Raw genomic sequence first — 12624 nt, forward strand, 5'->3', positions numbered from 1 at the left:
TAGGTAGAAAAAGGCTACCTAGATTATTTATCTGACTTTCGAAGAATCATGCACCGCAAGAAAATGATACATTGATGAACTAAACATATGAATTATTGATGGTATGCAACATGCTACTGAACATGGGTGGAGAACCTGCCCCGGCCACCCCGGCCGTGGCCGGGGTAACTTTCAGCCTACCCCGGCGCGGCCGGGGTAACTTTTCTACTCTTGTAAATCCTAAAAGCTGTCTCCATACGAGAAAAGAAAACTCACGCTCTTCGAATGTTGACTTCCATGGGCGTAATATTGCAAATCAGGTAGGTATTTACCATTTACTTAACTCAGTGACGTACCCAAGGGGGGGGGGCACGGGGGCCAAGGCCCCCCCCCCCCTGAGCGCCTTCGGCGCTCAGGGGGCCCCTCAGGCCCCAGGATATTTTTTTTTTAAACACTGGATAAAACGTCTTTTACTCGGAAGAAAAATTGATATTAAAGTTTCATTTATGTGCCCTGGGTACCCGAGGGGCCCCTGCAGTCATCCAAGGGCCCCCAGTTTCCTGGGCCCCTGGTCGCCTAGGGGGCCTCTGGTAGCCGGGGGCCTGGTCTCATGGGGGCCCTGATAGCCTGTGGCCCCTAGTCGCCTAGGGGGCCCTGGTCGCATGGGGGGCCTCTGGTCGCATGAGACCCCTGATCGACTGGGGGCCCCTAGTTGCCTAGGGGGCCCTGATAGCCCGGGGCCTGGTCGTATGGGCCCCTGATAGTCTGTGGCCCCTAGTCATCTAGGGGGCCCTAGTCGCATGGGGGGCCTCTGGTTGCATGATATTGAGGCCCCTGATCGCCTGGGGGTACCTAGTCGCCCAGGGGGCCCCTGGTAGCCGGGGGGCCTGGTCGCATGGGGGCCCCTGGTTGCCTGGGGCCCCCGGTCGCCCCTAGTCGCCTGGGGGACCCTGGTCGCCTTGGGCCCCTGGTAGCCTGGGAATTGGGATCCCCTGGTCGCCTGGGGGCCCCTGATCGCCTGAGGGCCGCTGGTCACCTAGAGGGCCCCTGGTCGCCTGGGGGCCCCTGGTGGCCGGGGGCCTGGTCGCATGGGGCCCCCTGGTCGCATGGGGGCCCCCTGGTCGCCTGGGGACCCCTGATCGCTTTGGGGACCTGATCGCATTGGCCCTTGGTCGCCTGGAGGGACCTGGTCGCCTGGGGCAGTGGGGCCCCTAGTCATCTGGAGGACCTGGTCGCCTGGGAACCCCTGGTCGACTGGGGGCCCCTGGTCGTCTGAAAGTACCTACGCTTATCACCTGATTGATCCCAAATCATCTGAGTGGCTACTGGCTACTGGATATAAGTAGTGACTGGAGTAGGCACTCATCTGAAGGAGCCAATATCTTTCACGGTGCCGGAGATATCACAGAAAAACAAAAAGGCTAAACTGAATACCCCCAACCTTGGCCCCCCCCAAAGGCGTCATTGGCTAACACAGGGTTGTGGGTCGATTTGCAATCGCATTTCCTCCTAAGTCCTATTCCTCCAATTAATACAGAGTGTCCCAGAATTACCCAAACATTTATTTTCTGGCTAAAAGTACAATTGCGCTCGATTCCTAGTGAAACATATAATAGCCGCGTTTACATAGGGCTAGTTGCCAAATAGTGGAATTCCGATAACGAGACATTTATTCCCCACTATTATATACCTAGTACCTACATATCCGGAATTGGAGGATGTTCAGTAATTGAGGCGCTCGCTCATAAAATGCCGTGCGTTTCATGCACACTCCTCAAGCAAAAATATTTTTACTTTCCAATTTTCCACATTTTCTCAAGGCTTAGACCGTTACAGAGACCGTTTTAATTGACTTTGATGAAGTTGAACGCGAGAAATCACAACCAAATGCTACATTAGGTTGTAAAGAACTGAATTGCGTTTTCCCACACACGTGGCGTTTTCTCACCTACGTCTGCAGGAGAGACCGGACCCACTATGCCCCCCCCCCCCCCCCCCACCATCGAAAGATTCTTCATGACTCCCGGGGGCCCCCGGGGAACCTGGGGGGCCCCTTCGAAAGCAGGTGGCCCCCTCCTGGGCGAAATCCTGGGTACGTGCCTGACTTAACTTGCCATAATCTCCAACCCTAAGACCCGCGTGTGGTCGCCAATGCCAAGATTGCTCTCAAATCCTGTTCAGTTTCGAAATTTTGGCGCGCCTTCGGCGCACTTTTTCAAAACTACTGCTTGACCTCATTGCCTTCAACTGACCTGCCACCAACCGCAACCACACCCGTTTATGAGCGTACCCGTCAGGGTGCTCATAAACACCGAGCGGCCATCATGCTTCGAACTCGGACTGTTGTAACCGGGCCGCGTGCTCTCGCCACGCGGAATCCAACGCTCTAGCAACTGAGCTACGAGACCGGGACCGGTCGATATTCCTGGATCGACTCCCTGTTTGTATTATAAGAGCCGCCCAACATTGAAAAAGGCTACGCCCGTGGATGTCAGTGACCTATTTTAGTGCTTTGCTTGGTTCGATCTGTCAATTTCTCTGTAAAGCTTCTACTATGGTGAGTTGTCTTTTTGTAGCTATTTTGAGACACAATAAAAAGCTGAAAACGCAACATTTAGGTACTCAAAATGGCATATGGTTTGGTTTGGATTCGGTGTGAAATTGGAAGTTTAAGTAAAAAGAAATAATAATTTAAAAGCAAATTGCCTTTTCGATCATTCCAAAAATGTTATGAATAATACGGTGTCGGATACAACGCTCATCCTTGAGCAAACACAGCATCCTATTCCATGCGTCAGAATAGGGGTTTGATGATGACCGTTGAGAACAACGTGAGTATATCGTCTTCCCGCGACTATCGGTCGCCGGCCGGGGTAACTTTTTCAAACATTCTCCACCCATGCTACTGAAACAATATACCAAATACAAGGATGCTCACATAAACTATGTTCAGAGTACCTTGATTGACACCAAAAACTTGTCCTTATAAATTATAATGATCAGGCTTATCTGCTGCATGTTAACCCGCGCCCTGGTGGGGGGGGGGGGCTATTTTTTGCCCCCCCCCCCGCCCCGCCCCTCCAGACATTTCGATATATCTCCAGAACCGCTGCGCCGATCGTCACCAAACTTTCAGTACCCTCCCGGGACATCAATTTTACACATTGTGACCAAAAATTTTTCCAAAGGCTTTGACAGGTTGGCCGGAAATGACGTCAGAGTGACGTCATGTTCTGCCGTTTTCGACCCAAAAAAGGGTTTCGAGGGAAGAGCTGTCAGGCCTATACCTAGCTTTGCAAATACATAAAAACGATAAGGACATAAAAGCTGTAGAATTGACAGGGCTACAAAACTGCCATCTCGGATTTTGAATTTTTTTTTATTTAGACCCCAAAAATAAAATAAATAGATTTTTTGAATATAATAGCCTAAAAATCCAAAAAGTCTTTTGAATTTCGCAAAAATCAGAATATGTGTGATAGTCCTTACCGCCTTCTATCGACATACCAAATTTGAGATTGATACTTCTTTTTTTTGGCGAAGTTATAGCGGAAAAACTGTTCAAAAGTGATGACGTCAAATTTTCAAACTCAATTTTTAGCAATTCTAGACCCCGTATCGCAAAACAAAGACCACCATTAGACTCCCCGTGACGAGCTGCATCGAATTAATATCCATTTTATGCAAAACTATCAACTTCAAAATTTGACCTTTTTGACCTGACCTTGACCTGACCTTTACCAGAAAGTGATCTAAGCCGTACCTGATAGTCTTATAACCAACACCATTGAGTACACCATTGAGTTGGAAATGAAAAATTTGCCATAAAACATGCATCGCACAACCTTAGTACCTAAAGGTGACCTCACCTGTGACCCTTGGTGACCTGACCTGTGACCTGACCTGGTATTGTCAGTGACCTCTAATAGCAACATATGTTCTAGGCAACGGTCGCCCTATCGCTGATTCTCGACAAAATACGTTTTCCTCGGTGTTATGGCGCATTCCCTAGAAGACCCGTGAACGGTGAAACATTTCATCTTTGACCTGACCTGCGACGTCATCGGTGACCCCGAGGTCAATGAAATTTGGTTTCCCTCAACAAATTTGACAGGCCTTACGAACGCCGTTTGAATTTTGTGGATCCATCCAGTAGTTTCGGAGATACGAGGGGGCGGCAAAAAATAGCTCCCCCCCTTCCAGGTCACGTTATAAACAGACCCCACCAGGGCGCGGGTTAATGTAAACTACATTATCAACAAACAAACAAAGCAGTGAACTGCAGTGAACAATGAACTGCAAGTAAATCAATAAAACCTGATATTCGGCATAGTGACTATATTGCATCTTTTCCCGCAGTTTACAGTCGTAGCAAAAACAACGCAATATCAGGGAGTGTGTTTTGCTGTTCACATGCCACCTGACGCATCGGAACGAGACAGCATTGCCCCAAAGGGCAGGCTAAACTGTTGTTCTGCTGGTGCTATTATCGTCTCACGTTGAAACTGAAACAAGATACAGGGTCTAAATTTCAACAAACCGTAAAACACTCGACAAAAAAAAGATTATCCATTTCTATGTGCTGGACGTTTCATTTCCATCCGTTTGCTTTTAACAACTTGCTTATAAGGCGTACCTATCACCCGAAATTGACAAATTCTGCAGTTTCCTTGCATTAACAACTTAATTAATAGCTTGCATAGTAATTTATATGTGCACTAAAATATCAAATACTTCATGAACTTCATCAAAAAGCGCGACATCAACCAGCGTTCCGGGTCGCAGGCCACACCAGTGCACCCATTCTGGCAAATATAAATTTAGATACAGCAGAGTTGGGCTACAAATATACATTCTCGGGCAATGGGAGCTGATTGTCCGATTTCACAATCCATGCAGCTCTTTGCAAAGCAGACAGCCGGTCGCCAGGCTCCTTCTGAGCCGTTGCTTTACGATAAGCCTGTGAAATATGCACCGACTGCCGGCAGGCCCGGTCGCGTCGGATCGCCGACAGCCACCCATCCAGAAACGCCGGCCAACCATTCGAATTCACTCTGTCAGTATCAATGTTGTCCTGTTAAATGGCCAGACTGCATGGCCAATCGGGAAAGGAGATTTACCAAATGAGCTCAGCCTCCGGGTCATGCATGTAGCAAATAAAGCGTCACGATATCTGACGTTGATGCTTATTGCTTTCAGGATTGCGCTATAAATGTGACTGGATGTGAATCTGTGAGCATTATACCAAGAATTATAGCGTACGGAGTCGACTCAATGTGGAAGGTTCCGGCAATAGTATGAACCACTGCTTTTCATTGTTGAGCTTATTTCCCTGAAGTTCAGTCTCAATATCGCCGGTAGGCATGTTGGATTTGACAGTTCATTAGGCAGTAATAAACTGCAAATCATAGAATAGCAAGCTCAACTCTCAATTTTGAAAAACAAATATGTAAAGATAGCAAAGAAAGAGCTCGTAGTCGTATCACCGTCCACCGCTGACAATTGGTATCCGTGTCTGTGTGTTTCAGTTCACGTTTCACGGCGGTCTGTACGGCTACTGACGGTATCCGTGTCTGTGTGTTTTTGTTTCAGTTCACGTTACACGGCGGTCTGTAGTGTAGTGTATGGCTACTGACACTGGCTACTGTACTGACGGTGTCCATGTCTGTGTTCCAGATCACCTTCCGCGGCGGTCTGTATGGCAATTGACAGTGTCCGTGTGTTTCAGTTCACGTACAACGGCGGTTCATAGGCTACTGGCGGTGTCCGTGTGTTTCAGTGCACGTTTCACGGCGGTCTGTACGGCTACCCGGTGGCTACTGACGGTGCCCGTGTCTGTGTGTTTCAGTTCAGTTCACATGTTCAGTCTGTATGTACGGCTTCTGACGGTGTCCGTGTCTCCTTGTTTTAGTTCACGTTCCACGGCAGTTTATTCAGCTACTGACGGTGTCGGTCCGTGTGTTTCAGTTCACGTTCCACGGCGGTCTGTACGGCTACCCGGTGGCTGTGGTCCGCCGCCGGCTGGCCGCCGTGCCCGTCATCAAGGGCTACACCATGACCGATGTCGACTTCCCGCTCTACTTCTCCAGCTACGACATCCCGGTGGTGAGCGCCAGCCGCCACGCCAGCTTCACGCGCCGCCACCGTCTGGTGCGCCTCCACAACCGGTACACCTCCATGCCGGCAATGCGCACAGAGCGGTCGATCTCACGCACCGGTACCCTGGTGGCGACCGGAGGAAGCTCAGGTGCACAGGTGGCGCCGCCGGCCGAGGATGAGCCCAAACCGCTGACGGCCAATGGACCGTAAACTTTGGCAGGTGATGCGGTAGCTAGCAACCAGCTATCTTCAGCCTCCAGGAGGCGAGCTGGCAGTTAACCCGCGCCCTGCTTGTGGTTTTTCGCGAATATCTCTAAAACGGCGGCGCGGAGCGCCGCCGTTTTTGGTACACCTTATCATACATCAATTCTACACATGTTGTAAAAATTTCAGACCAAGGTCATTCAAGGTCAGGTCACCAGGTCACTTGAAGTGAACTCACCTCATAAAAAGTTTCAATGTCTGTCATAGCTACACCGAGTGACCGATCGTTTTGAAACTTTCAGCGATTGCTAAGAGCAATAGCATGTACAAAATGTATATCTCAGAATTTTGATATCGATGACCTAAGGTCAGATCAATTTTGCGACCTCCCCATTATAAGTCAATGGGAGAAAATTGAAATGCGCCTCTTTTGGACGAAAGACATTATAAACACTCCCAAACACTGAATTACAAGTGGTTTAGACACACTGAACATGAAAATGGTGTCCGTGACCCCTGTTTATGCCCTGAGGTCATCTTAGGTCACGAATGGTATCTAACAGTTTTTCGCAAATAACTTTTGATAGAAGCATGCTAGAGCGATGAAAACGCCTTAGATGTGTTCAGCTCGACGATACGGATCGACTGATATGCAACATGACCCTTTCCGGTCAGGTCATGACCTTGACCTGAGGTCAAATTTTCAAGTTGACCTTTCAAGGTCAAGTTATAGTTCATTCGATGCGTCTTGACGAGAGGAACACGATGCCGGTAAAAGTAAGCTCGTATAAGGCTTGGGTCAAAAGTTATTGCAGAAAAGCTTTCCGAAAAAATCGGCTATTTTTGCAGTTTTTGCCCCCTGCAGGCAAAACCGTTGACGTTAGGTCAAATCTGAGAGTATTACTCAGAAAGGGCGTTAATAGGGCTATCGAATGCGCTTTTCCGCGGCGCTGTAGCTCTATTGGTTCCCGAGTTATGCGTTGGCTTCTTGGAAATTGTCGACATTCGACCTGGAAATCGGCAAAATTTTGCCTTCAATGACCTCTGGTGACCTGACCTTTGACCTGACCAAAAAATTGACCGAAGTGATTTCCTCATTATTTTTGACGCTCTTTCGAACGCCGCCTTCCGCGTATCGCTACGTGGCCCAGGAGCCGAGTTAGAAGGGGGGGGTGTTCAAACACCCCCCCCCCCCCCCCAGCAGGGCGTGGAAATCCAGGACCCCCAGCAGGGCGCGGGTTAATGGATGAAACTGCAGCGATGTCTTCTTATAAGACGAAGATGTTCTTCCGTACCTTGCGATGATCTCTCTTTAATCCAAAGTCTTCTTTAGTCAGATCGACAGAATTATCCGAGTGTAAATAAGCGAAGTATAGTAGAATACATCCATAACATCCTATGGATCGGAAGAAATAGTTCAACGCATATACTTTCCATCTCCAATGTTAAAAACGACGCTAGGATAACATCAGCAATGTGAAAGAGGTGTTATGATTTCCGACCGACTGATAACAAAGCCTTCCAGCTATTATCAGCTTTGTCAGAAAAAGGCATCTACCACGCAGTGAGACGGTCCTGTGCACTGTGCATGGCCTGCTGTTCCTTCCGATGACGGGCCATACCACTCATCCATGGCCCGTGCAGCCACTCTGTCATGTTGGTTCTCCAGACCTGGTGGTGCCCACGAAGATAGGCCGAGGCATCAACTACATGTACGCGATCGATGTGCTTTGCTGTTGTCGCTTCTGCTGTATGTATCAGTATGTTGTCCGTGAACTGATCGGCGGCTAAGGTCAAACAGAGTTTCGCGTTTCGTGTTATGATTACCGAGTCTACTAGATATTGGAGCAGAAATGCTAGGAAGCTTAGATGAAATGTGGGCAAGCTATTTTGTGCGGGAAATTGCGTTAATGAATTACGCTCTGACAGTCTGGGCAATAAATAATTAATTTGTTAAATCTGTCTTTGTAGTGTGGACGGTGGATAGCAATTAGAGCAAGACATCCAGCAACACCGTGAGCTGCTTTATACCGATTACCGAAGAACAGCGGGAAAAAAGTTAAGTTGCTCTGCACGGGTGGACGCTCCAACCGCTGGATCACAGACGGCGCCCTCCGTCTCCGGCTCAGCCGCCTTTGGTTTAGTGAAGATAAATGCCGGGGTTACCAGCGAGGCGTGACCGTCTGTTCGGACCACATTTCTTCGGCCAGATGTGACCAGACGGGCCGGAAACTTATCGGCCAGCGCGACATCAAATATCCGTCCATCCTCGCCCGATATTACCCGGGCAAACGGACCGAACTGTGAGCCGCCGCCGGCACGTCGCGCGCAACAAACGAGTGCGATAAATCCCCCGTATCGCTCACTGAAACAAATGGCGCTATGCTCACATTTTCTGCATCGTCACTGTCTATTATGTGCCGCTGATGTAGTGTTACCGTACAACGGAAAATATTGCAGATTTAATATCTTCCCCACTGGTGTGACTTTCTCATTAATCTTGAGCTACATTGAACGCATGATTCAAGAGGAGCAAGCGTGTATATTGTAGGCGTTATCCTTGGTTTGATGAATAGTTTTTGGGTGACGTAGGAAGCGTAGCTAGGTAGGTACTAGCAATCGTTGTTTTATCTAATTTACATATGAAAAAGAATCGAGGATCATTTTTAGAATGAACGACAAGGCAACGCAGAGACAGCTCCCGAGGAGAGAGGGGGACGGATAAGACGAACGAATGAACATACGAATCTATGAAGGAAAAAACGAAGAACAGTCCGGCAGTGATTTAGCAGCAAATTGCTTGTAAAAACAGTTCAAGAACCTATACGAACATCATACATAAAGAAAGAAGCGCAATTAGAAGATATCCATATACAGAACATTTCATAAATTTCGTGAGGTGAATAGATTACGCTGCGATCTAAGTAAGCTGAAGTCCAACATATGATAGTATAGTCCCACACATGGGAATGAGAGCTTAGATTTCAGCGGTCAACGCATTGACACTGAGCAGCGACGCTTGCATTGAAGTGCAAGCAGCTAGGTCACGTTAGCACGTTCCATTGATAACATTATTGAAAGAAAGAACGGTTCGAAATTCGAAGACAATTACGACACACAAGACCTAAAATTGTATAAAATATCATGACATCTAGGATGAAAAGGGCAAACGGAAACCTTTTTCCTTGGAGGCCTGTTCGTATTTACTTGGAGTTCAAAAGATCATCTCACTATCTCCTTCAACATTCATTGATATTCAACGAATGAATGGTAAATAAACTTAGTGCAAAATTAGTGCACTACCTGCGAAACATCAAAAGCAAGAGCAGTAATTATCGAATGCATGTATATATAAAATAATTGGGCATCCGAACGGCGTATCAAGCAACTACAAGAGCATAATAACAGCTTAAATCAACGCGGAAAAGAATGGCAGAGGCAAATCGATCCATAGAAGAAATTGTTGAGGTAAGTAAAACGGTTCCTGTGGATATAGAGGGGATATAGAGGCCTATACTGATCAAAATCGAAAGGTATAATATTCCTGTGCGAGTTTTCCCACAAAGCTGTTGCTCATTCCACAACTGACGCTATTACGCTCATCCATTTTTTTTTCTTTCTGAGATGAGATAATGTTTTAGATGAAACAAGCCAACGAGTTCTTAAATCATCCAATAGGTGCAGCAGTATGTCTGGGAGATATAAAATGGCCAAGCCTTTGCATAGTTATATTACATCATACACGAACCGTTTCACGCGTAGGTAATCCTGCACCGTTCCCGCTACCGCCCGCCGACAGAGCGCGCGCAGTGCGTCGTCCTCCCACCGCCCGGTCGGCCCGTTTGGCCCCATCCCCAAGAACAGCGGTATGGAGCAGGACGGCACGTTCGCGCGCACGCCGATCGTGGCCGGCGAGATGCCGCGGCGGCGCAGCAACACCAGTACGGCGTCAGCCGCCTACCACACCGTGCAGGGCTCGGGCACGGACGGCTCGGAGTCGGCCGGCTACCGCACCACCAGCGAGCACGCCGCCGAGACGGGCGCGCTGGCCGCCACCGACAGCCTGCTGCCTTCGCAGCTGGCCAAAAACTACAAGGCCACCAGCTACTGGTCCAGGTTTGTCAGCAGATCTATAGTAATGTGAGGTGCCGCTGAAGGAAAAGAAATTGATATGAATTCGGTGAAAAGTAGGCATTCGACAGGCGATGTTGAAAATGCGTCAAATGCGATACAAGTTATCATGCAGAAAGCATAGTCAGTTATACTTGCATGTAGGTACCAATATGATAGCGCCACTATCCCACGTCCCCGCCGCCTCCCCGCAGGAGCGGCGAGTCGAGCTCGGCGCGCGGCAGCGTCTCTGCCGAGCAGGGCCGGCGAGGCTCGGGGGTGTTCGTCACCTCCGGCTCGTCCAGCCGCTCGGAGCCGGCCGCCAGCCGGACGCGCGCAGCCGCCCGCCGCCAGCAGGAGACCGCCGAGGCGATGACGTATGAGGAGCGTCACTCGGTGCGCGGCGGCGGCCGGCGCTCCAGCGACCACGAGCGCTATCGGAACGTCTCCTCGTCGGCGGAGAGCTCGGCCGGAGCGCGGCCGGCCCGGTTCCCATTCCAGCGCGCCGAGAACGGCGGCATGCGCGTCTCCGAGGGCATGGTGGCCTACCAGGACCGCAACCTGGCCATCCTGGTGGCTGACCCGGTGCACACCAGACTCCGCGTCCAGGCCAAGGAGAAACACGCCAAGGTACGACCGGCCTCGCGGTGACACGATGACTGCGAAATAATAACCCTCTCTCATTAAACTGCAGCGCCAGCCGCAAACTCTCCCGATCTATATTTTTCCATGAGTCTCTGGCTATTCTTATCCCCAAATTCGTATTTCAGCTGTAAAAGACAACTGTTCTGCACCTGTCCCCAGTCAACCGGCTCCGTCACAGACCGGATGAGCGCCGACATCCACGCCTCCTACGAGAACCTCAGCACCATCCAGCAGCGGGCGGCCCGCGACGCGTCCGCCGAGCGCCGCTCCAGCGGGGGCTCCCAGCGCGCCGGTGCTGAGCGGCGCGACCAGTTCTACGAGACCAGCGAGTACGGTAGCCAGCGGCGCCAGGAGACACGCTGGGAGGCCGAGTCCAGCGGACACGAGCGCAGCTCGCGTGCTGGTGGCGGCTCCGGTCGGGCCATGTCGGAACGCTCGGCTGGGGGTGCCAGCCGGCCCGGCTCGCGAGCCTCCGTCTCCAGACGCGACAGTGGCTTCTCGTTCGAGTTCCGTGACCAGCTCGGTGTCTCTGGCTCGGCCAGCTCGGTAGCGGAGCAGTCCTCGTCGCGACGACGCTCCCTGTCGCCGCGACCAGCCGCCTCCGCGCGCTTCTCTCAGGCCGATGACGCCCCTGGTACGCTACAGCGAGTCATGCAGCCTGCCGAAGACACAGTTGCTGTCGACGACGGACAGGAGACGGACGGCTTCACGACACGCTTCGTTCGACAAGAGACAGCCGGGTCACGTAAGGCCGCATCGGCCACGACGCTGTACATGGCGCCCACGGCGGCTGGGGCGGCCGGCCGCGGCGGCCCTGCGGCGACCTCAGGAGCCGGCGGATTCAGTCGGGCGGACGGTGCTGTGGACGAGGCCGGGTACCCGCGGCGGGCCAGTGGCGACTGGCGGCGCCGCAGCAGTGCCGCCGCGCTGGTGATCGAGGACGAGGTGTGTGACCTCGAGGAGCGGGAGGAGGTGGTGTCGGTGGGTCAGAAGGAGCGCATCTCCTACCACCGGACCGACGCCGAGAGCAGCCTCGAGAAGAGCGCCAGACGCACGCAGCAGCAGCAACAGGTCAGTTACATGCATAGTACAATATCTGTCTGGGATTTCCTGTTAGATACTTAACATCAGCCAAGTAGCTGAAATTAGTACGGTTGTTACCCTGAGGGCTGAGGCACGGAATAACTATGTAGGCATTCCATACGACTCGCGATTAGTCGAACATAAAAAGAACGAACCATTTTTGCATAAAAGTACGTAAAGATGGAGCCACCGAAGTCCCCGTTCAAAAAAAAAGTCACGGTTATTACAATGCAAGTTCCTTCCCCAGTATTCGCACGATAACGAGCGGCCAATTCCTGGAGGATACCAGCGATACAGTGGCGCCTCTGGCGGCGCACGAGAGAAGCGAGAGCTCGGCTGTCTGTCAGAAGAGGCGGTCCGGTCGAGCAGGTACGACCAGTGCTGTGCCTGTCGACACTTTCGGGCCCGGTTCGAGCGGCGCTGCTAAATTAATTGCTTAATTGTTGCAAATAATTTTTGAATACACTGTCGAACAGAATTAACATCTTTTGACTAAGAAAAATC

At 50.8% G+C, this 12624-nt stretch overlaps 2 protein-coding genes across 3 annotated transcripts in view; both read left to right on the plus strand.

Annotated features, from left to right (window-relative positions):
• The window catches only part of LOC122376753, a 31311-nt gene extending 23071 nt beyond the window's left edge, over nt 1–8240 (plus strand). The window contains exons 6-7 of one of the 2 annotated variants that reach the window (XR_006255698.1): nt 5947–6352; nt 7521–8234. Coding sequence is in view for 1 of the 2 variants with exons in the window: in XM_043356700.1 (XP_043212635.1) it covers nt 5947–6288 (342 nt within the window). In the remaining variant the exon portion in view is untranslated. Of the gene's footprint in view, nt 1–5946 lie in introns of both variants that reach the window. The other variant, XM_043356700.1, reaches the window with a different exon arrangement.
• Nucleotides 8241–9370: 1130 nt separating this feature from the next.
• On the plus strand, nt 9371–12598 carry LOC122376743. The gene is made up of 5 exons (XM_043356687.1): nt 9371–9750; nt 10082–10398; nt 10608–11022; nt 11197–12108; nt 12368–12598. Exons 1-5 carry the CDS (start codon nt 9712–9714, stop codon nt 12545–12547), a joined length of 1863 nt encoding a protein of 620 aa, XP_043212622.1. The 5' UTR covers nt 9371–9711; the 3' UTR covers nt 12548–12598.
• Nucleotides 12599–12624: the final 26 nt, after the last annotated feature.

The sequence above is a fragment of the Amphibalanus amphitrite genome, unplaced genomic scaffold (genome assembly GCF_019059575.1).
Source record: "Amphibalanus amphitrite isolate SeventyFive unplaced genomic scaffold, NRLGWU_Aamphi_draft 000042F_arrow, whole genome shotgun sequence".
In the NCBI taxonomy this organism is placed as follows: Eukaryota; Metazoa; Arthropoda; class Thecostraca; order Balanomorpha; family Balanidae; genus Amphibalanus; species Amphibalanus amphitrite.